The sequence below is a fragment of the Trachurus trachurus genome (genome assembly GCF_905171665.1).
Source record: "Trachurus trachurus genome assembly, chromosome: 1".
Classification (NCBI taxonomy): Eukaryota; Metazoa; Chordata; class Actinopteri; order Carangiformes; family Carangidae; genus Trachurus; species Trachurus trachurus.
The window spans coordinates 5,430,870-5,454,161 of NC_139891.1; the positions used below are offsets into that span (position 1 = coordinate 5,430,870).

The window sequence follows — 23,292 nt, forward strand, 5'->3', positions numbered from 1 at the left end:
CGGGTTGCGATCATGGCGTGTTGCTGAACAGCATGTGAGTTTGGGATATCCACAAGCTGGAGATTTAATGTAAGTAAATATTTCATTGTAAAAAGCGAGAGTATATTGTAAAATGTATTTGATTTGAAAACGGAGGTTGAATCGAGACTCGCTATGCATACATTAGGTATATACACCGAAACATGTTACCTTTATCCAACGATTCACGTTATCCTCATGTATTTTTTCAGTCCTAATGGACGGTGGACATGCCTTTTTCTGGTTTTCCAAGAGCTCAAATAGTTTCATTAGTTAGTGAGAAATCAAAACGTATGTGGTTAAAAAACACAACCCCCCCGTGCCTTTCAGGTAATCAAGTGTCGTTACATTTGAGACTGCTTGTCCATAATATTCGCTGTGATTGAAATGTAAAGTTTACAGTAACATTAATACAGTCAAACTGGTCTAGAGTCTGCCCATGAGTTGAGGTGTGTCAACAGCGTTTAAAAATTTTGCTTTGAAATTATTTTATTCACATTTCCTTCAATTGTCTCAGACGTCTGAATCAACATTAAACATGGCATCGATGGAGGAAGATTTCCCTCGAGGAGGGACAGCAAAGAAGCCCACTGATAGTAAAATAGTGGTGCAGCGGGGTGAAGTGGACAACCTCTTCCAGGTAAAGTTTATTTTCCTTAAAAAAAAAAGATAAAACTTCTATATCCATGTCTGTGCGAAGATCTACTTTGTCTGGTCAAATCAGTTTATTATCACACATTGTCACGCTATGTATTCTTATAATCTGCACAAAGTCTCCTTTTCTCTTACTCTCATCTGCTGCTCCACACACTCCTTTCTTTTCAACTGTGTCGATAAATGTGGACTGTGCACTGTGTGCTTTTTTAGTCTCACACTAGAATGTTTGAGTAAAATGTTTTCCCCGTTTTCTCCAGCCGTCAAACGAACAAGCAGAAACAAAGAAAAGGAAGGGGGCAGTCAAAGATGACGGAAAGAAACCTAAAAAGCAAAAGACGAGCAAAGGAAAAGAAGATGGCCTGACTCTCAATGAAGCGGCCAAGTGTGTGGAAATCCTACACCTGAAGGTAATATATTTGGGAAGGCCTAAGGCATATTAATAATTTATTAATTGTGCCTAATGTAATTCTATTTTCCATGTTGTTTCTCCCAGAGTGTGAAGGAAGGCATGCTGATGCTGGGCTGTGTGAAGGAGGTTGCAGACTTCGAGGTGACCGTCAGTCTGCCTTGTGGTCTAAAAGGTTTCCTCAGCATCAAGAACATCAGCGACTCGTACACCAAGCTGCTCAACGAGCAACTGGCGTCAGATGAGACGGAGGTAATACTTTGCCGCGATGCTTTCAATATACTGAATAATAAAGAAATTAGCACACATCCCAGAATATTTAGTCATATTTTCTAATATTTGCTCTCTGTATTTCACAGGAGTTCTGTTCTCTGCCGCTTCTCTTCCACCCCGGCATGGTGTTGAGGTGTGTGGTTGCCAAGTTGGATGTAGCCAAAGGAGGCTCTCTGAGCATCCAGCTGTCAATCAATCCCAAGCTAGTCAACAAGGGTCTCACTTCAAGCAGTCTGAAAGCTGGCATGGTGAGTCATTCATGTGCAACATCATCAGTCAGGAAAATATTAGTTGATTGTTTTTTTTGTTGGTTTCAAACAAAATATATATTAATATGTCATCACTGTGTCTTAGGTCTTGAGTGGATGTGTGGAAAGTGTTGAGGATCATGGCTGCATCGTTGACATAGGGATCAACGGGTCCAAAGCTTTCCTGTCTATGAAAGCAATAAAAGACAAACACAACAAACCAGAGGGTATGACAAAACAATTACGCTTTTCATTCACTGAGGAAATTATTCACATTGGTCAGAATTGTAATTTGTAATTTGTAATTTATTTATTTAGAAGTCAGGACAATGCACATTAATAAAACATGTACCGTAGTACCTGTAAATGTGCCAGATTGTAGCCCGTGGGCTAATTTCCATCTGGAGTCCTCTAGGCAAGTTGGTGTTACAATACAGTACAAAAGGTTAGAATACATTTTAAGTAGGAAATAGCATAAACACATACACTATTACAACACAATACTAGTACTAATATATGTTAAGACAGATCAGTACATTAGAAGCATGCAGTTAGGACATTAAAGGTGATTACACGTTTGGTTGGCTCTGAGCCATACCTTCAGGTGGCTCTTAAAAGTAGTCAAGGTAGGGCATTCCTTTATGGGTAAGGGTAGTGTGTTCCAGATTGCAGTTCCTTTCGTTGACAGGGCATTTTGACTGAAAGAGGTTTTCCTGTATGGAACCACACAGTCCCTATTAGTAATTGATCTGGTGGATATCAGGTGAATATCAGGTGTTCATGTCTCCTATGTTCTCATGTCGGCAGAGCTGAAAGTGGGTCAGTATGTGACCTGTCCAATAGAGGAAATAAAGAACGAAGGGCGTGTGGTCCAGCTCTCCATCAACCCCTCCACCATCGCCCAGACCTGTGCCGAGGCCACACACGGCTGGAACCTCACTAACCTTCTGCCTGGTCTTCTGGTCAAATCCACCATCAAGAAGGTAGAGGCAACATTTTAATCATAATAGGAATAATATTATACAGATTTTGTCTAAAAAGGGTGAAATTTCACTGGAAAAATTCTATTGTTATTTTTCTGTCCACTGAATGATCTACTGTTTGTTCATTTTGATAATGTTGAAATGTCTTTATTGCAGGTTACCAGACATGGTCTGATCCTGGACTTCCTGTCCTCCTTCAGTGGTCAGGTGGACTTTCTCCACATGGAGCCAGAACAGGCATCAGACTACACAGAGGGAGCAGAGGTGACTCAGACTCAGCACAGGAAAAAGACGTTCATTGTCATTAACATTTTGGATTTAAAGGGATGGTTCAACATTTTGGCAAATTGGCCCATTGCCATAATCCCTATAGTTTTTGAGTGGGTTCGTTACCTTTAATTGTCGGTGCAAGTTATTTTTAGAACGGCGGAGCAGAGCCGTGAGCTGCTCAGAGCTACGCTACGGAGGCTCATGGGATTTCTTGGTTTCCCTCATCAAACTCATCAAATACACAATCCAACAACTCCAAAACGCTCTGGTGGACAAGTTGTGACCTGCACATTCACCACTCTATGAAATAATAACAGAATGTTACGAGACAGAGTTGTTTTCGAGGCAAATGCAGAGACTGCTTGCTGAAAAACTGCCCCGACAGGAACGGGCATCAGTGGTTTTGCATGAATTTCCCTCTAAAACAACTCTGTCTGGTAACGTTCTGTTATTATCTCATAGCGTGGTGAATGTGCAGGTCACAACTTGTCCACCAGAGCGTTGTGGAGTTGTTGGATTGTGTATTTGATGAGTTTGATGAGGGAAACCAAGAAATCCCATGAGCCTCCGTAGCGTAGCTCTGAGCAGCTCACGGCTCTGCTCCGCCGTTCTAAAAATATCTTGCACCGACAATTGGGATTGTTGTTGGGATTATGTCTTTGTGCCAACTTGCCAAAATGTTGAACTATCCCTTTAAAAAAGCACCCTATTAAAATGATCTCACATGACGGCGTCACATATTACCACTTAATGTATAATGTATGTGCTCAGTGTAGATGGGGAAGTTGGCATCCTAACCATCTCTTGTACTTTTGCCTCCGCCCACTCAGGTCCAGGCCTGTGTGCTGTACGTGGAGCCGACCACGCGTCTGGTGGGTTTGAGTCTGCGCAGCTTTCTGGTTCAGCCCGGGAAAACCGTTGAGCCCAACCCTGCCGGTGGCGAGCGCATTGGAGAGGTTGTGAACGGCTGCAAAATGACCACCGTACACCACATGTCCGGAGCCATGCTGGAACTGCCCGACAAAACATTGGCATTTGTGCACGTGAGTCAGTTTGATGCTTTGGCGGCTTTTAACCCGTGTTAATTGTAACAAAGAATAATCGCTGTCTGCAGATGTGCTGCCAACAGAGCGTTTGGTTTAAATGGTTTATTGTCTTTCTTGGCAGAGGAACAACCTGAAAGAGGGGAGCGCTCCAGCAAATGAGAACAGAGCGCTGGCCAAGCCTGAGCACACCTGCAGGATCCTGGACTTCAGCCCCATGGAACAGATTCATTTTGCTAGTTTGCGCAAGTATGTGGCTCCAGATTAAAGGGATAGTTCACCCAAAATTGAAATTTAACTCATTATCTACTCACCCACATGTCGACTAAGGGCTGGGAGAAGTTTCAGAGTCCTCCGTGGCTTCTCTGAATTACAGGGGGTCTCGGCGTAGCAGTGCATGTCCATATAACGGTTGCAAATGGATACCAACTGTCTTTGTAACAAAAAGACACACCAAAAAACATCCAAATACCTCCATGCTGCTCGTATGTAATGTCCGTCTTGTATTGAAGCCCCAAAATGAGAAATTGTCCTGAAGAAAATTAAATAAGTCTATATTTCAAGCTTGTTTGTAGCGGAAGCTTCGCGAAGCTCCTCTTCCCGGTTCGTCAAATTTGGATGAACTGGGAAGAGGAGCTTCCGCTACAAACAAGCTTGAAAAATAGACTTATTACATTTTTTTCGGGACAATTTCACATTTCGGGGCTTCAATACAAGACGGACATTACATACGAGCAGCATGGAGGTATTTGGATGTTTTTTGGTGTGTCTTTTTGTTACGAAGACAGTTGGTATCCATTTGCAACCGTTATATGGACATGCACTGCTACGCCGAGACCCCCTGTAACTCAGAGAAGGAACGGAGGACTCTGAAACTTCTCCCAGCCCTTAGTCGACATGAGGGTGAGTAGATAATGAGTTAAATTTCAATTTTGGGTGAACTATCCCTTTAAGCTCATGGCAAACTGTGAACTCACAAATCCATTTTGAAATTCTGACCTAAAAAAACTGTCTTGTCTTATTTCCAGGAGTGTGATTGAGAGGCCATTTTATAGGTATCATGATCTCCAGGCTGGTCAAGTTGTCGAGGTAATTGTGTACTTTGCTTGAATAGACCTGCAAAAGCAACACACAGTAGGTTCCTACTTTAAAAGCCCAGACTGGTTACATCTAAGTTATCTAATACAGTATCACATCAGTTGTTGTTGTTGTTGTTGTTTTGTAGCTTTTTATTATTATTTCACATTGTAAGTCAGTCATGCTACAATATGAAGTGTATTGTGGGAAAATAGAAACTTGGACTTAAACTGAAGGACTTTTCAGTGAAGTAGGAAACATGTGGTGTCTAGTAGTTAAACCCTTGTGAGAGAAAACACTTAGACATTCATAAATTTAGATTCTGGCTTTTTTTCAATGAGGGTGATGATGTAGATGTGAATGAGAAATCATGATTATCTAATTCTTCTTTTTTATAAAGAAAGACGACAGCGTGCTAAACTGTCAGGAGGAATCAGATGTCTTTGACTTGAGATAGCAATGAAACATTGACTTAATGGACAAGGACATCTCCATTTTTATTGTGTTGAAAAATTCATTTAATTTCCTTTACTTCATAAATTATCTTTTCCTTTTTTACAAGTTTCTGTCTCTCTGCCTTTCTCTGTTATCTGTCTCACATCCTCTTTCCTCCTTGTGTCTCTTTTCACCAAGGGCAAAGTGTCGGTCCTGCTGAATCACGGCATGGTGGTGCATCTGTCCGATCACATTAAAGGTCTGGTGCCTCGGACCCACCTCTCTGACATCATCCTCAAAAACCCCGAGAAGAAGTACACAGAGGGCATGAAGATCAAATGTCGGGTCAGTAACGGGTCTCCATTTGTTTTAAATCTGAAACATACAGTTTCAACTCTTTGGTGGTTTTGTATATTTGTCTTATTCCTCTGTGTGTGTGCGTACGTTTTCCTTCAGGTGCTGTCAGTAGACGCAGAGAATAAGAAGCTGTACCTGACCAGGAAGAAGGCTCTGGTGGAAAGCTCCCTGCCGCTGTTCCTCAGTTTCGCCGACGCTCGTCCCGGCTGCATCTCCCACGGCTTCATCGTCAGCATCAAAAACTTCGGCTGCATCGTTCGTTTCTACAACAACGTCAAGGGTCTGGTGCCGCTAGGTGAACTCAGCTCTGAGCCCATCATCAATCCTGATGAGTTCTTCTACGTCGGGCAGGTGAGGACATAGAATAAGATGTTTTTGAAATGTATTTATGATTCATGATTTATTTATTTTTTTAAATGGGACAGTACATATTAATGAACATATAAATCTGTGAGATTGTAGCCACATGACCAATTTCCATCTCTTGTCCCATTGGGAGGTTGTTGTTGGATGAAAAAAACAGACAGATTCAAAGGACGCCAGACAAAATTACAATAGACCATTAAACCATTAAAATAAGATCAGTATGGACTAGGGGGACCACACAAGATTAATCATCAAGATTATTAGGTGCTGGGTTTTATTGCATAATTAGATTGGGATGCAAACAGCGCGCCGAAAAGCGAAACTCGCTTTTTTCATGACCAATTAGGTGACTTGTGTGAATCGTTCAGATCCGAAGAGTTTTTGTTTTTTGAGGGGGGGGGTCTCAGTGTCTCAGCGTCTCAGCGTCTCAGCTGGGGTCAGTAAAATGTTTTTCTAACAGGCTGACAGTGACAATCACGTGAAACTGAGGCAAACTCATTCATGGTTGTCTCTGATTATACTGGTAACAGCCTACCTCCAATAGACGCGCGACGTGCGCGCTCGTTACCCAAAGCAGCGCGTATCCGCGTGCAGTCGGTGCGACGGCGCCGCCGTTTTCCCCCCGTGCATGTCCGTTGCTGTGTCAGGCAGGTGTCTCCACGGAGCTCTGCCCCGTTTCTACGGTGAAGGAGAGACGTCGCCTCCGCGATGTAGAATGTGTTCAATTAAAGTGAAACTAACACATTATATAGGCCCATATGTCCATTACACACTGAATGGGATGTTAAATCCCATGTCTTTATTTATTCAGTTTATTTTAATAGTAATAATTATGACTAACATTCAGTGAAGACCTAAAAATCAGTATCTCCAAAATTGAAATATTGCAATGGTTTTTATTTTTTTTAAAGCATTTTTAATATAGAAATGTTGGCCTTCTGAAAACGATGTCCATCTATATGCACTCAATACTTGGTTGGGGTTGAACTACTGGAAATTGACTTTTCTGTGATATTGTTAATGGTGAGCCCCCCCCCACCCCCCCGCCAGACAATTCCTCTCTTTTTTGGTCCTGACCCGTTTGCATCCCTGAGATTAGATTAGATTAGATAAAACTTTATTCATCCCGAAGGAAATTATTCGGCCAGGCCGCTCCAGAGAAAATAGAAATAAATAGGATACAAGGAGGAAAATATATGACAAAATATATCCTGCAATGTCTAGACAATATATACAACAAAGAAGCAACCTAGATATAAGTTAAAAGTTAAATACAGTGCAACATTAATTTAAAAAGTGCTGTAATACAAAGTCCGAAAAACACAATCTAAAAATTAGATATGTAAAGGACAGAGTGGAGCGATCTAGCTGGCAGCCGTCCGCGACAGCGCCCCTCATACACCCAAAGTGGAAAATGGAAAAGCCTTTAATGCCTTTAATAACAAGTGCTGTATTGCTAGACTTTAGTATTTCAGAAGTAGAAGTATTTCAAGATACCCACAATTTGTAGGTGGTGTCCTAGCAGAAGTCCCACAGACAGACGAGCTTAAACGGGGTTGTGATCACAGATCTGGTTTTCCAATATAGCCATGCTTTAAGATGTAACGATGTAATAGACGATAATTCACGTACCGTACGTAGTCTATAGTCTAGTATAGTATAGGAGTTGCTTTCGAGGCAAATGCAGAGACTGCTTGCTGAAAAACTGCCCCTGACGGGAACGCGCATCAGCTGTTTTGCATGAATTTCCCTCTAAAACAACTCTGTCTGGTCAAGTTCTGTTATTATCACATAGCGTGGTGAATGTGCAGGTCACAACTTGTCCACAAGAGTGTTTTGGAGTTGTTGGATTGTGTATTTGATGAGTTTGATGAGGGAAACCAAGAAATCCCATGAGCCTCCGTAGCATAGCCCTGAGCAGCTCGCGGCTCTGCTCCGCCATTCTAAAAATAGCTTGCACCGACAATTAAAGGAAACAAACCTACTGCTATGACTATGGCAATGGGCCAGTTTGCCAAAATGTTGAACTATCCCTTTAAGTTCCAAGTTTTAGATGCTCATTGTTGTTCACTGATCACTTTGTTATCTTTGTGCTTTTTCTAATCTGGTATTTTGTTTGTTGTGCGTGACGTTTCAGGTGTTGAAGGCTAAAGTTCTTCAGTCGGACCCGGACAAGGCGAAGCTGGTGCTGTCCTTTAAGAGCGCGGTGGAGGGAGAGACGGAGGAAGCTGCCAAGCCCCAGCCGGACTGTGAGATGGGGAAGGTAAGTTAAAGACCTCGTGCTTCACTTTTCTCTCCCCCCCGGCCTCATCTCACTGATCTAACACCTGCACTGTGTGTGTGTGTGTGTGTGTGTGATGTAGACACTGGAGGCCAAGGTGGTGAAAAAGTTGCTGAACGGTCTGGAGGTGGCCATCCTCCCCGATGACGTACGCGCCATAGTACCCACCATGCATCTCTCCGATCACATGTCCACGTGCCCGCTGCTGTGGGACAGTCTGCGGGAGGGAGACAACATCTCAGACCTCATGTGTTTCAGCAAGAACAAACAGAATATCGTATCCTGATATTAACAGAAAAGTTCATATCAACCCTACTTTGATTGATTTATGTACAGCATCAAATATTTAATTTACTTTCACCATTTCCAGGGAAGATAATTCTCATATTTTCTCATAAGTGTGAAAAGAAGAAGTGTTGTGTTTTCCTTAGCAGCTCCTTTTTTATAGACTCTCACTAAGAAACCCACAGTGAGGTGGTCGCTGGAGGAGGGGGTGGTTGCCAAGGATTTCTCGGAGATCACGGTCGGGATGCAGCTGATTGGCTGCGTCAAGAACATCATGTCCTACGGCGTCTTTGTAGAGTTCCCATATGGCCTCGTCGGTCTGGCTCCAAAGTCGGTGAGTAAAGGGCTTTGTCTGGCCTCCTCTGACACGGTTATCTGTCCTGACACTCTTTGTTTGTTTTTTTCTCCTAAAATCCTCTCTCTGCTCTGCATCCCAGGCCATGGCCGACAGGTTCATCAGCGATACCACCACCGCCTTTCAACTGGGCCAGACGGTCATCGCCAAGGTGACCAACCTGGACGAAGAAAAGCGGCGCTTCCTGATCACCCTGAAGATATCGGAGGTGATCTCTGCAGAGGGCGCAGCCCAGACCAGACTCATTAACGGTCTGCAGGAGAGAAAGGCTGTCAACCAGATGTTGGCTCTGAGAGGTACACACGCTTCTCTCTCTCTCTGTCTCTCTCTCTCTCTGGCATGAATGTTACAAGAATGTTACAAGAACTGTGTTGCCAAAGGATCAATGAAACAAAAACAAATACAAGTCACAGAATCAAATATACAAATAAAATAAAATAAAATGTATAGACCGAATCGCCTTGTTGTTTATAGCTACTTCCGGGTAGAAAACCAGCACGTAATTTGAATGAGAACATAGTAACGAACAAGAGTTTAGCTATATGTATATCATATTTTTCACGCCCTATCACCGTTTAGACAAATCTGACATGATTGAAGAAACATTACTATTTCTGTGTGTGTGTTTTGTGTTGCTATGTGTTGTATTTATTCAGTTTGGGGGGAATCACGGTGTCTAGAAAGCATCAGTGGCTGCAGCTGACAGGGACAGCTGACGGCGGTAGCAAAGCTAACGGCGGTAGCTAAGCTAACAGTGGAAGCTAAGCTAACGTCAGGACGTCAGCTGTTAAAACCCTCCCGTTGTGGGACACGACATGAAACTACTCCAGTTAGCTCAGTCATGTTGGAACTAAGATATCCGCTAGAGAAAATATTTTTTCATGGACCGTTTATTGAGTCACTGAGTTATTAAAGTTAAACAGGTAGCTAACAGTTAGCCCGGCTAATCTATGATAACCATAATTACAAAAATGTGCACACATAAATAGTAATGTTTGTCCAATCATTGGTTTTATAAACTTAACAAACATAAGATTAGTGACAAGATAGTGACATGAAAAATTTGATAGGCTATATATAGCGAAACTCTCGTCCGTCACTATTCTCATGCTGGTTTTCTACCCGGAAGTAGTTATAAACAACAAGGTGATTTGTTCTATATATACTTTTATATACCCTATGCATGTGTGTGTTGATGTGCTGTCTCCCTCTCTCTCTCTGTGAAGACAGCTCAGAGTCAGATGTAAACATTGCATTACAATCTCATGTTTTGACATTTCAGACCTCAGGTGAAGTCAGGTGTGTGTATAGTGTCTAACCTCTCTCTCTCTCTCTCTCTCTCTCAGATAACAGTGACCTTCGCCAGCAGCTGGCTGCTCTGTGTGTCGGTCAGAAGCTGAAGCTCACGGTGGATTCTGCCGACGACAGCGGTGCGACATTTACATCTGATGATTTGGGAGGTGCCACCATACAGGCCACCAAACACCATGTCATGGGTATGTATTTAGAAACAGTAACTGAGTGTTTTACTCCTTTAGAAATATCATCCACATTTCCTGCAGTTTCTTACCGTACTTTTGGTATGAGCTGGTACCAGGTTTGTTGGCAATACAATGAAACGCTGCGTTACTGACTGGCATGTGTGTCTTAAAGGGACATTGTGTAACTTCTCCTGTTATCTATTCACGAAAATCAATTATTTGGTTCAAAAGTCTGTTTTTCATTAATCAGTAATCCCCCCCATCACCAAACTGAAGTGTTCCTTTCAGCTCTGAATTAGCCGTTCATATCATTCATATCTACATGGAGCGGGTAAGCTCGGTGCTGGCTGCCATGTGGTGTCGCCATGTTTTTACGTTCAGCGGCAGCGTGACGGTAGGAAACCACGGAAACTCAGCGCAGACACCGGAGCTGTCGGCTCAGGTCGAGGTGGCGTCTGTGAAAAGTCACCGCGGTAACGCAGTGAGGAGGAATGGAGCGTTACACTGATGTTGATTGATGATCACACTGTTGCATTCACCTGCAGTCGGGCAGACGGCCGTCAGTAACAAACCAGATGTCATTTTAGTCACAGAAGTGGAGCGAAAGCTGGTAAAACGTGGGTCAGGTAAACCGTACGACATCGCCATGACAACATTGTCACATGTATTGTTTTGCCTCGTGCTGACGGACCACTTTGTTTACATAGAGGCTTGTTTATGTCGTCTGTCTACTGTCTGCCCAATTTCATGTGAATGCAGCATGAAAAATACAATTGAGTTGAGAGAACGCTAGATGGGAGGAATTCCTACACAATGTACCTTTAAGATTTTATGATGCCTTTATTGTCACTGCATTTAAAAGTAAAGGTACAACTGCCCTGGTATTTAGGCTTACACACATAGAATGATGGCACATCATAAGACAAAAACTCTACTCAACATAAAACAAACAAAACAAATTAGGTAGATTAAAAAAATCACATATACTATAACACAAATACTATCCATTAGTGTCAGGACACTGCAGTGAAGATATTTCTGACTTCTGTGTTTCACACTTACAATATGTGTTTTTCAGGTGTTAAACTGACCTCAGGACAGAAAGTCACTGCGGTCGTCCTTCATGTTGACATCCCGTCTACCTGTGTCCATGTGTCCATACTTTCCAAGCTGCTCCGGAACAAGAAATCTGTGAGTGTCATTCATCCTAAAGCCATTTACTGACCTGAAAGTTAAGTCATATATGTTTTATATTCATTAACATGCTGCAGGTGGTATTTCTCTAACTGGTCAGACGATGTGAGGTAAATGTTTTGTGTTTCTGTGTTGGGACTTTCACCGTTGTGACTTTAGCGTTTCTGTTTGGATGTATTTCTACAGTTAAACGAAGGGACACAGTACACAGCCATGGTGCAGCACACGGACAAAGACTTTGCCGTTATCTCATTGGACGACACGGCGCAAATGACCGTGATCCAAACCCGCAGCCACCTGAACGAGGTGCTGCTGTTCGACTCGGAGAAGCTGAAGGCCGGGATGAGTCTGGCCGTGGAGGTGATAGAGGGAAGCTGTCAGGAACTGCAAGGGCTCCCTCTAGTGTCGTGGCAGCGCACCGCATCCAAGCGACAGCGCACCACCTCGGAGAACCAGCCGGGCTCCAAGGGCCATCGCTACGGCGACGTGCTGCAGGGGAAGGTGAAGACGGTGAAGCCCACCTGCATTCAGGTGGCGCTGGACGACGGAAGCACAGGCAGCGTGCACGTGTCCGAGGTGCTGGAGGTGGACAACGTGTCTCTGGGCTCGTTCCCGACGTCCTCGGTCAAAGTGGGCAGCGCGGTCAACGCCAGGGTCATCGGAGGACGAGAAGTCTCCACTCACAGGTAAACACTGATGAAGAGCTGCAGTTTCCATGTTAGAACAGACGAGTTCCGTTCTTAACCTTTTAACATCGCTGTAAAAGAAAGAAGGGGAATGTGGTGATTTATTATTTGTGTAGTGAATTTAACATGAATTACTCTTTTTTTTCAGATTCTTGCCCTTTTCCCATCCCAAATATACCTACACCATTCCTGAGCTTACACTCATTCCAAGGTAATTGTGCAATTATCATCAACCTTACATAATATATATACTATATATATACAGCGCTGGAAAAAAATAAGAGACCACTTTCAAATGTTTCTTAAAGCATCTCTACATTTTCTTTTCTTTTTTTAATACCAACACAAACACCTGAACCACATCTGGTTTCATTGGAAGATTATAAAAACCACTGCTGGGATTAAACATTGACATTATCCCACAAAAACTGATTTATAAACTCTTCCTGAGTTAAAATATTCTTGCTGTGTTGTTTAGGAATAAATATGAACATGTTTTCTTTGCATTATTATTATTATCCAAGGTATGAAAAGACTTGATATTTTTGTTATTTAGACTAGTTTAGTCATTTTCAGCCAATAAAAGCTCTAAATGACAATATCTTTATTTCAATTTTGGGAGAAATGTTGTCGGTAGTTGATAGAATAAAACAAAAAATGTTTAATTTAATTTTACTCAAACACATATCTATAAATAGTAAAACCAGAGAAACTGATCATTTTGGGAGTTGTCTCTTAATTTTTTCTAGAGCTGTATATGTATGTAAACTGAATGTTATTAAAATAGATTGAAATAGGTGATTTACAGGGTCCTAATTTCCATTGCCATCCAGACATTGGTATGTTAAACATGAAACCTGTTGTGATGTCATAGCTATTCACATTTTATCTCGTTGTTTTTTCTCTCTTCAGCAAACTGGATAAGAGTGGAGATTTTAAACAAGTTGCAGGAAAAGAAAAACTTAAAAGCTATAAAGTCGGAGATGAAATCACATGCTTTGTATCAAAGGTAGGTTTTGAAAATTGTGAGGATGTGCTTTAAGTAGCTGTATTTCTCCCTAGCAGTATCCACCCAATCATACTTATTGATCTTAAATTGATTATTGGGAAATGGTTTTAAAGGAACACAACTGCAACAATGTTTTTTTTTTTTTTTAACACTTGTGCTCTGTCCCCAGTTTAACCCAGAGAAGAAGTCTTTGGAGGTCACCACTGATCCATGTGTTAATGGGACAGTTGAGCTTTTGGCCATGATCACCGATCCCAAAGTAAGTGTAAAATTGAATAAGCATTATGTCATTAAATACGTACTGGAAGAACACATTTTTATTATATACTTTTATTTTACCAGATTGCTTGAGATGAAAGAAATCTCTTTTCCAAGCATTAACGTGCACAAAAAGGTCCAAGTACAAAAGCAGCAAAAAAGCAAAAGTGTAGAACATCTCACTGAAGTGTCACTGTCTTCACATGCAGCTGCTGCTAAAATGTTTTGAAGAAATACATTTGTTTCGATTTGCAAGTTTTGTCGTGTTGCTACTGTGATGCAAGTACAGCATCAGCTTTACTCCCTCTAATTTTGCTGGGAGAATCACAGCATGCATGTAAACAGCACGACATGCACGTGTCCACTCGAACCTGTTATCCTGTGCACCAAAATGAAAAACGCAGGTATAATTCTACAGCCACTAAACACACGTAATTCATCCAGTGTGTACGTGTAATATAAGGCTTTTACAGTTGGAAAGAGAATGATTCATTTAATCTGAATTGTTTATTTCCAGGACGCCAGCCACCCAGAGAAACTGCACAAGCTTGGCCAAGCAGTCCGTGCTCAAGTAGTAGACGTGAGCTCCAAGCCTCATCGCTTCACGCTGTCACTCACAGGTAGGAGCACAACACCTCGGACTGGATGTTTATCTGCTAATTTCATTATGATTGGCTGTTCTGCATTTTCTGTATCACACCTCCGTATCAATTTTAGATATTCAAATGCAAAAACAATATGTTATTCCTGACTTGTCTGTCTGTGTGTTCCAGGTGTTCATAAATTGGAGAAAGGCGCTGTAACTTTGGGGATGGTGACTAACATTCAGCCACACATCGGCCTCCTGGTCAAGCTTCCATTCGGTGGCATGGGCTCCGTTGCCGTCACCGACCTGGCTGATGCGTACAGGCCAAACCCCCTGGATGGGTACAGCAAGGATCAGCTCGTCAGGTCGGTGGATGAAGTAGCAACGTTTGTTGAAAGATCCTTAAAGGGATAGTTCACCCAAAATTCAAATTTCACTCATTATCTACTCACCCTCATGTCGACTAAGAGCTGTGAGCATTTTCAGAGTCCTCCATGCCTTCTCTGAGTTACGGGGGGGTCCGCGTAGCAGTATTTGTCCATATAATGGTTGTCAATGGACACCAACTTTCCTCGTCCAAAAAGACACACCAAAAAACATCCAAATACCTCCATACTGCGTGTCTGTAATGTCCCTCTTGTATTGAAGCCCCGACATGAGAAATTGTTCCTCCGGTCAGTGCAAATCACGCGAGATTTGCACTGACACAGGAAGAGCAGTGAACCGAGACACTGGGAGCTTCCGCTACAAACAAGCTTAAAATATAGACTTATTTCAGAACAATTTCTCATGTCGGGGCTTCAATACAAGAGGGACATTACACACGAGCTGTGTGGAGGTATTTGGATGTTTTTTGGTGTGTCTTTTTGGATGAAGAAAGTTGGTATCCATTGACAACCATTATATGGACAAATACTGCTGCACGGACCGCCCGTTGTCGCTACCCGATCCGCGACGCTACCGGATCCGTGACAGCCACGTACGGCAACTCCACTTGGACAAACTTAGTTGAATTGACTTAGGATCACTGCCCTATGTGCGTCGCCACAGACGGTTTATCTTTTTATTTATTTTTTTAAATACTTTATTAGTAATGTAAATTGAGGGTTGGTTGTGGTGGTCTGGATCTTGATGCTCAGAAAACAGGAACACAGGCGACTTTTAATGTTTACTGTCCTCTTTTCTCGCCGGCCTCATCACCATGACAACCACAAACAATCACAACTACCACAACACTCACTGAATAAACGAGTCTGCCGCGGCTGTCTTATGACGGACCTACGCGGTTTTTATTTTATTTTATTTTATTTTTTAATCATTTTCACAGTACTGTATTTTAAATTCACAGAACTTAAAGCATGTACGCAAATCGGGCAGTGCCCAAATGAAGTTTGTCCAAGTGGAGTTGCCGTAGGCAGCTGTCCAAGATGGCGGCCGGTCTGCGCATGCGCAGACCAGTTTTGTCACGGATCCGGTAGCGTCGCAGATCGGGTAGCGACACCCGTAACTCAGAGAAGGCACGGAGGACTCTGAAAATTCTCACAGCTCTTAGTTGACATGAGGGTGAGTAGATAATGATTCAATTTTGGGTGAACTATCCCTTTAAATAGCCTTGGGCACAGTTTATGGACTCTCAGAACTAGCTCTCAAGTCAAACTGTCCAAACAAGGTCAAACAAAGAATGTTTTTAGTTGTTTTTGAACATGTCGCACTATAAAGTGGAATAAAAAGCTGACTCATGAAGGATAAGAGGATTCTGTTTGTCCTAGAAAACATACATCATGTTGCGAAGAGCCTCCTTCATAGCTGCATCATTAGGAGACTTTTTGTCTTGTGATGTTCCTTTTTTTTTTTTTTACATTCTTTTCATTATTTTAATGAACCTAAACTAAACCAAGTTAACTGTGATGATTCAGGCTAAACAAACAGAACTGTTTGACTGTATGCAGTTTATTATACTTGTGATGACAGTTGATTTTTTTTTTTCCATTGGCCAGAATACATTAATGAGAGATTATTTAGGTAGAATATTAAGAACAGCAGAGCAATTTAGAAAATAAGTCAGTCTTGATCACCTTGCAGCACAGAGTAAGAGTTTTATTTTTATGTCCTCTTTTGCCTCAGGTGTTTCCTCCTGGGGTGTGAAAACGGCAAGTGGCAGTTGTCTCTACGTCCGACAAGGTATTTCATATTTCATGGTGAAAGAAAGTTAAAATTGCATTAGGTTGCATTACTTATTCACACTCTTCTCCATCAGGGTGAACTCCCAGCAGGCCAAGCCAGCCAAGGACCCAGAGGTTTTGTCTGTAGAGCAGCTGAAGACGGGCCAGGTCCTCAGAGGCTACGTCAAGTCTGTACGAGAGCAGGGCGTCTTCATCAGGTACCTGGGAACTTTATCCATCTCTGAAACCTAACTTCAACGTATTCGACTTTATATTACATACACGTATTCTACTGTCAGACAGGACAGAGAATATGTTGATGTATAAACTCAATAAATTTTGATTTTATTTTCGCAAAAATCAGCAGAAATAAACAGAAATCCATCCACCAACTTGACTCCAAAACAGTGCAACTTCCTTGCAGTAGCAGAATAAGTGAAGATCTGACTTCTCTTCCTCTTTACAGAATCTACACTAATCCCATAATTGAATTTCCCTTTTTTTTCTTCAGCTTTCTTTGTAGGCAGATATCGGTAAATAATTTTTAACTGTGTAGGTCTAATAGAAACATCAAACGGTTGTGTAAATGCACATTAAGATTTGTTTTCTCTGGAAGATCATCAGAAAGCTCTGCCCACTTTGAGTGTACAGCAACAAGTGCTGCTATTTTTTTTATAGAACTGATATATTTTTTTATTATAAACTCAAAAAAAGAAACATGAATTTCTGCTAGGAACAACGTGCCCCCTGTGTTTTTGGACAATGTGGTTTCTTTGTAGTTATTTCAGTCAGTATCGTGTGACACATCCTCCATCCTGCTCATTATTTCTTGCTGCTTTGTGATCTTGCTAACGTGACGGACACAGGAGGTCAAGCGTGAAGCCGTGCTCAACATACTTGTCTTGCAGGCTGTCTGGAGGTATAACTGGAAGAGCCCAGCTTCAGCAGTCCACCAAATACTTTGTCAAGAAACACGAGGTCCTGTCTGAGCACCTGCCTCCCAACACGCTGCTCACCACCAAGATCGTCAGGTAAGAAAACACATCGGCTCCCAACATAACAGAAGACGCTCAAGATAACTTTAGAATCACTGAGGCCACGCTCTGATCTGAAGTTGTAGTTTATGCCTATATATTAGAATAAATCCAGCTGAATGAACTTATAAATTAACTTATTGTATAGATCATAATGACAAGGAAGCTTGATAGTTAATTTATGAATAGGGGGTGCAAGTAAATAAGTTTCACTTCTTCCTACTTCTTTTCGGATATGAAAAATCCAATTATTTTCATTTTCAATTATTTTTATTTTTCATGCGTCATCTTTGTAAAGTATTTATTTGTTATGTCTGTTCATTAGGGCTGTCAATCTTCCCCCAAAATCATATTCGAATTTCTAACCCATCTTATGTTAAATATTCAAATCATATTCAACATTTTTAATGTGTTTTTTTTTTTTTAGCTCATTACATCCACCTATAACAGCTCATTATTACCTCCTGTGTCCACTAAGGGACATACCAACCAAATCTGTTATGTAACATTTGCAACACACAGTTTTACCAACTTAATATAAAACTTCAAGAAGGGAAATCTAAATATAATAAGTAGTGGTGCAACAGATCACAGTTGATCCGTGATCGACACACAAGTGACCCGCGGATCGATCGATTGGCAGCCAAATGAACGGGCAATTAAAACAACTCTGTTTGTATATTTGAAGCTGCAGCTCTACCTTGTGCACAACAACAACAAAATTGCTTGTTTCATCAACATGTTTACTACTACGCACTACGCTAACTTGCCTCCTTACAGAAGGCACACGTTCGAACGTCAGTTTCCACCTTCGAATGTTCTCATTTTGACTAACATTCGAATTCTGTTTGAATAGCGAAGTTCGGTCTGACAGCCCTACTGTCCATTACTGTTTTATTTCTTATTTCTTTAGACTTGCCCGAAATAAACTGAAACTAACCAAATTTCACTCATTATCTACTCACCCTCATGTCTGAGTTACAGGGGGTCTCGGCGTAGCAGTGCATGTCCATATAACGGTTGCAAATGGATACCAACTGTCTTCGTAACAAAAAGACACACCAAAAAACATCCAAATACCTCCATGCTGCTCGTATGTAATGTCCGTCTTGTATTGAAGCCCCAACATGCGAAATTGTCCCGAAAGAAATTAAACAAGTCTATATTTCAAGCTTGTTTGTAGCGGAAGCTAAAAAACAAGCTTGATTTCGGGGCTTCAATACAAGACGGACATTACATACGAGCAGCATGGAGGTATTTGGATGTTTTTTGGTGTGTCTTTTTGTTACGAAGACAGTTGGTATCCATTTGCAACCGTTATATGGACATGCAGTCACCCTGTAACTCAGAGAAGCCACGGAGGACTCTGAAACCTCTCCCAGCCCTTAGTCCACATGAGGGTGAGTGGATAATGAGTGAAATTTCAATTTTGGGTGAACTATCCCTTTAACAATTTTGTGGGTAAAATGCCACATGGATGTAGAATAAAGGAAAAGAGGAGTTCATCATTGTGTATCACAGCTTCAGAAACTGATATGGGTAAATTTAGCGACATAATGTAGACCCCCACCCCCCCCCCCCCCCCCACCCACCCAAAAATCAATACCATCAGTGCCATTTTTAGTCTGCAGCTCTTTTCTATTCTGGTCTTCAGTATTGACAAAGAGGACGGGTTGGTTGACCTGTCCCTGCTCCCCGTGGACACCGGGAAGCCGGACATCCTTCCCGAGTCTCTGGGTCTGCCGCTGCGTCTGATCGGAGAGGAGAAGAAGAAGCACGATTTGAAGACACAGAAGAAGAAGAAGAAGCGCGCGCTGTCTGAGAGCGAACAGGTAGCAACCGGTTTCCTACCGCTCTCACATCAGACTGTCTTTCTTTCATCCATTTCATTTCTTCACATTCATTTATTTGTATGGGACTCTGCATTTTAATGAACAGACAATAGAATTGTCGTAAATATGCCAGATTTAGCTCAGCAGCTCATTTCAGTCCGTAGTCTCACAAACATGATTCACAATACAAATGGAATGCAAAACAGTATTTGCAATGGAATGAATAAAAAGAGTGGTACATTTCTCATCAACTGCTGTTATTAAAGGGATAGTAGCATTTTTTTTTAAAGTGGGGTTGTATGATCTACAAATAGCCCCTAAGTACTTTAATTGCAGTAGAAGACTCTCTGCACTCCTCCCGTTAGCAACGCCAGCCCATAGCCCTGCCCAGAGATTTACAACATACAGTGTTGTGAACAGACCCAAAGAAACGGCCTAAAAGAGGTTTTACCTGGAAAAAAATACACAGTTCCATTGTTCACTATAATATAATTTTTCCCAGCCCTTCAAAGTGCAGGAAAAACACAGTTTTTATTTGGACCTAACCAACTGCTGATCGGCGGGCGCTAACCCTGGGCGGAGGGATACGTGAGTTGGTTAGGTCCAATTAAAAACTGTGTTTTTCCTGCACTTTGAAGGGCTGGGAAAAATTATATTATAGCGAACAATGGAACTGTGTATTTTTTTTCCAGGTAAAACCTCCTTTAGGCCGCGAAAATAGGCCGTTTCTTTGGGTCCATTCACAACACTGTATGTTGTAAATCTCTGGGCAGGGCTATGGGCTGGCGTTGCTAACGGGAGGAGTGCAGAGAGTCTTCTACTGCAATTAAAGTACTTTAAAAACTTAAAAAAAAATGCTACTATCCCTTTAAAGCATGGCTTCCTGCTTTCCATAAAATCTTCAACTCACTGAACACGACTCACTGCTTGTACATGTACAGACTCTCCTTTGGTCTGACAGTAAGGATTGTTGCATTGATCTCGGCCTCGGCCCCTCTATAAACCCTGCAGCTTTAATTACAACCCGATGGCCACTGAAGGAATCGTCTGCATATGTTGTGGTTTATTTAAACCTTGACTGTTTCCCTTCATGGTGTTTTATGTACCAGACACAAGCGGAGTCCCAGGTCCCAAAGAAGAAGACAAAACCCCAGAAAAGCAAGAAGGATGATAATGACAGTGGAGTTGAGGTGTACTTCAGAGAAGAGGAGGATAAGGAAGATGAAGAAGAACCCAAACCCGAGCCTGCAAAAGTAAGTGACCGCCATGACGTTCAGCAGATTTGGGGATATTACTAATGAAAGACCTGACAGATAAATCCCTACCTCCTCTCCCAGCAGGTGACACCCGGCTCCGTGGGTCCAGCCAGACTGCAGGTGGCAGCAGGTTTCTCCTGGGACGCGGGACTGAGCTCTCTGAAGCCCGCGTCTGCAGCTCAGGACGGGGACTCCAGTGACGGAGAGGACCAAGACAGGGACAGCAAGGTGAGACAAACATGGAAACTGAACTTTCTGACCTTGTATCCTGCTCAGAGAATCTCTTAGAAGTCTTAATTTAGTCTTTCCACTCCTCTTCATCACTCATCCTCTTCCTGTCTTTAATTTTTTTTTTTTTTTATATTTATTTTGTTGTGCAGTATGACAAACAGGGACAATACAAACAAGGTGTCAACAGTAAACAATAACAACAATAACAAAGTTTTGTGGTTTTTTGTGCATGTGTGCTTGGGAGTGACTAGTGGTCTTATCTTAAAGCTATAGTGTGTAACTTCTACATGTCTGTAAATATCCGTTTCACCCAAGCCACTACAAGAGGAAAATGATACAACACTGATGAAGCCGTTCGGCTCCTCTAACACCTCGCCGTATTTTTCAGTATTTGTTCTTTTTGTATTTGGTGACGTTGGCGACATGGTGCGTTCCAGGCAACCCGTAACTCGTGTTTTTCTGACCTGAAGTCGTACCAGTTCGATCTGGTACGACTCGGGTCGTCTCAGCTCGGGTCAGTAAAATGTTTTTCTAACAGGCTGACAGTGGCAATCACGTGAAACTGAGGCGAACTCATTCATGGTTGCCTCTGATTATACTGATAACAGCTGACCTCCAATGTAGACGCGCGACGTGCACGCTCGTTACCCAAAGCTGCGCTTAGTCACGTATTCGGTGCGACAGCAACGTCGTTTTTTTTTTTTTTTCCCGGAGCTCTGCCCCGTTTCAGAGGTGAAGGAAGCCCTAAGTGGAAAGACATTACACACTGAATGAAACATCCCATGTCTTTATTTATTCAGTTTATTTTAATAGTAATAATTATGACTTTCTGAAAACTATGTCCATCTATGTATGCACTCAATACTTGTTTGGGGTTGAACTACTGGAACCCCCCCCCCCCCCCCACCCCGCCGGACAATTCCTCTCTTTTTTGGTCCTGACCCGTTTGCATTCCTGTAATGGTAACAGTTAGGATAATGCTAATAATTATGGGGCTTGGTGATACTAATAATAATAATAATAATAATAATAATAATAATAATTGATGATAATAGTAAATACTTCATTTGTCAGACAGGCAAAAATGAATAATTATAGAAATAATTTGACAAAATTACAGAAAAAGCAAAACATTATTATGAGCAGTGATTTAATATTGAATGTGTTGGATGTCCTCTCCTCAGCCTCAGAAGAAGACTCGTCATGAGGTGGAGCAGGAGAAGAAGGCGGCGGAGAAGGCGCTGGTTCAGCGGGAAACGGAGCTCATGGATCCAAACCTGCGTCCCGAAGACGCGGCGGCCTTCGAGCGCCTGCTGCTCGCCTCGCCCAACAGCTCCCTGCTCTGGCTGCAGTACATGGCCCATCACCTGCAGGCCACGCAGATCGAGCAGGCCCGCGCCGTGGCCGAGAGGGCTCTGAAAACCATCTCCTTCAGGTGAGTGATGGGATGGATGTTTGTCATAAAGTTGCTTCCCTGAAAGCAGGAGGACGGTAAAAGAAAAGCCATGGTAGACAACGCAAAAAGCTGTGTAGGCTTGCAAACAATGACTTTATTCTGAGATGGTGTCACACAGCAGCACATGTAAAGTTGCATGCAGAAGTTTGGGCACCCCTGGTCAAAATGTATGTTACTGTGAAGAGTTCAGCAAATGGAAGATGGAATGATCTCCAAAAGACATGAAGTTACAGATGACACATTAAAAAGGAAAAGGCCACCCTGCATAGTTAGTACCCATTAGCCCCCCCCCCTGGAAACTATCACAGCATGTAAATGAAAATATAAATAAAATATCTTGTCTGATAGCTTGATCTAAGTTATCTGAGAGCTCAAGTCTCCTGGTTTCCCATTGTTTTGCAGGCTGCTGCTTTGTTTCCCTTTTTTCACTCTAAAACTGTAGAAAACAAAAAATAATACACTGATATTGCTTAAAATATTACTGCATGTCTTTTGGTGATTATTTCATCTTCCACTTGCTGAACTGTTCACATTAACAGAAATTTTGACCAGAGGTGCCCAGACTTTTGCATGCCACTGTAAACTTGTAGATCATCTTTAATTTCAGTCTTCTCCTACTACACTGTTTTGTAACCCAAGCTCATGGATAGAAAACAGAAATAACTCTAATTGGTATTTCTCTGACATGAAAAACACCAGAATCCCAACATCCATACATTTTGATCTTTTTTTCTCCCCCATTCATTCATATCATTGTGTAAACGAGCTTAATGACAGCAGATGATGTTTGAACTCCTGTCCTGTGTTGGTCCAGGGAGGAGCAGGAGAAGCTGAATGTGTGGGTGGCCCTGCTGAACCTGGAGAACATGTACGGCACAGAGGAAACCCTCAAGAAAGTGTTTGAGCGGGCGCTGCAGTTCTGCGAGCCCATGCCCGTCTACCAGCAGCTGGCTGACATCTACGCCAAGTCCGACAAGACCAAGGTGCAGTCTATACGGAGTTATAAACTCAGCTTGGCTAGGGTGACCATATTTTGATTTCCAAAAAAGAGGA

The 23,292-nt window shown here is 42.2% G+C and overlaps 1 protein-coding gene across 2 annotated transcripts in view; it reads left to right on the forward strand.

Moving 5' to 3' along the window:
• The window catches only part of pdcd11 (programmed cell death 11), a 26,021-nt gene continuing 2,729 nt past the window's right edge, over positions 1–23,292 (forward strand). The window contains exons 1-33 of one of the 2 annotated variants that reach the window (XM_083975072.1): positions 1–69; positions 536–658; positions 933–1,082; positions 1,169–1,333; positions 1,441–1,602; positions 1,709–1,829; positions 2,410–2,585; positions 2,742–2,849; positions 3,686–3,898; positions 4,023–4,147; positions 4,927–4,987; positions 5,609–5,755; positions 5,867–6,118; positions 8,271–8,396; positions 8,497–8,691; positions 8,863–9,033; positions 9,137–9,350; positions 10,401–10,550; positions 11,614–11,726; positions 11,916–12,415; positions 12,564–12,626; positions 13,328–13,424; positions 13,594–13,683; positions 14,200–14,302; positions 14,456–14,633; positions 16,393–16,449; positions 16,526–16,648; positions 17,339–17,461; positions 19,119–19,296; positions 20,406–20,549; positions 20,634–20,780; positions 21,968–22,218; positions 23,054–23,222. In XM_083975072.1, the coding sequence (XP_083831198.1) occupies positions 557–658; positions 933–1,082; positions 1,169–1,333; positions 1,441–1,602; positions 1,709–1,829; positions 2,410–2,585; positions 2,742–2,849; positions 3,686–3,898; positions 4,023–4,147; positions 4,927–4,987; positions 5,609–5,755; positions 5,867–6,118; positions 8,271–8,396; positions 8,497–8,691; positions 8,863–9,033; positions 9,137–9,350; positions 10,401–10,550; positions 11,614–11,726; positions 11,916–12,415; positions 12,564–12,626; positions 13,328–13,424; positions 13,594–13,683; positions 14,200–14,302; positions 14,456–14,633; positions 16,393–16,449; positions 16,526–16,648; positions 17,339–17,461; positions 19,119–19,296; positions 20,406–20,549; positions 20,634–20,780; positions 21,968–22,218; positions 23,054–23,222 (4,974 nt within the window). In that variant the 5' untranslated portion in view covers positions 1–69; positions 536–556. The remainder of the gene's footprint in view (positions 70–535; positions 659–932; positions 1,083–1,168; positions 1,334–1,440; positions 1,603–1,708; positions 1,830–2,409; positions 2,586–2,741; positions 2,850–3,685; positions 3,899–4,022; positions 4,148–4,926; positions 4,988–5,608; positions 5,756–5,866; positions 6,119–8,270; positions 8,397–8,496; positions 8,692–8,862; positions 9,034–9,136; positions 9,351–10,400; positions 10,551–11,613; positions 11,727–11,915; positions 12,416–12,563; positions 12,627–13,327; positions 13,425–13,593; positions 13,684–14,199; positions 14,303–14,455; positions 14,634–16,392; positions 16,450–16,525; positions 16,649–17,338; positions 17,462–19,118; positions 19,297–20,405; positions 20,550–20,633; positions 20,781–21,967; positions 22,219–23,053; positions 23,223–23,292) is intronic. The other variant, XM_083975073.1, reaches the window with a different exon arrangement.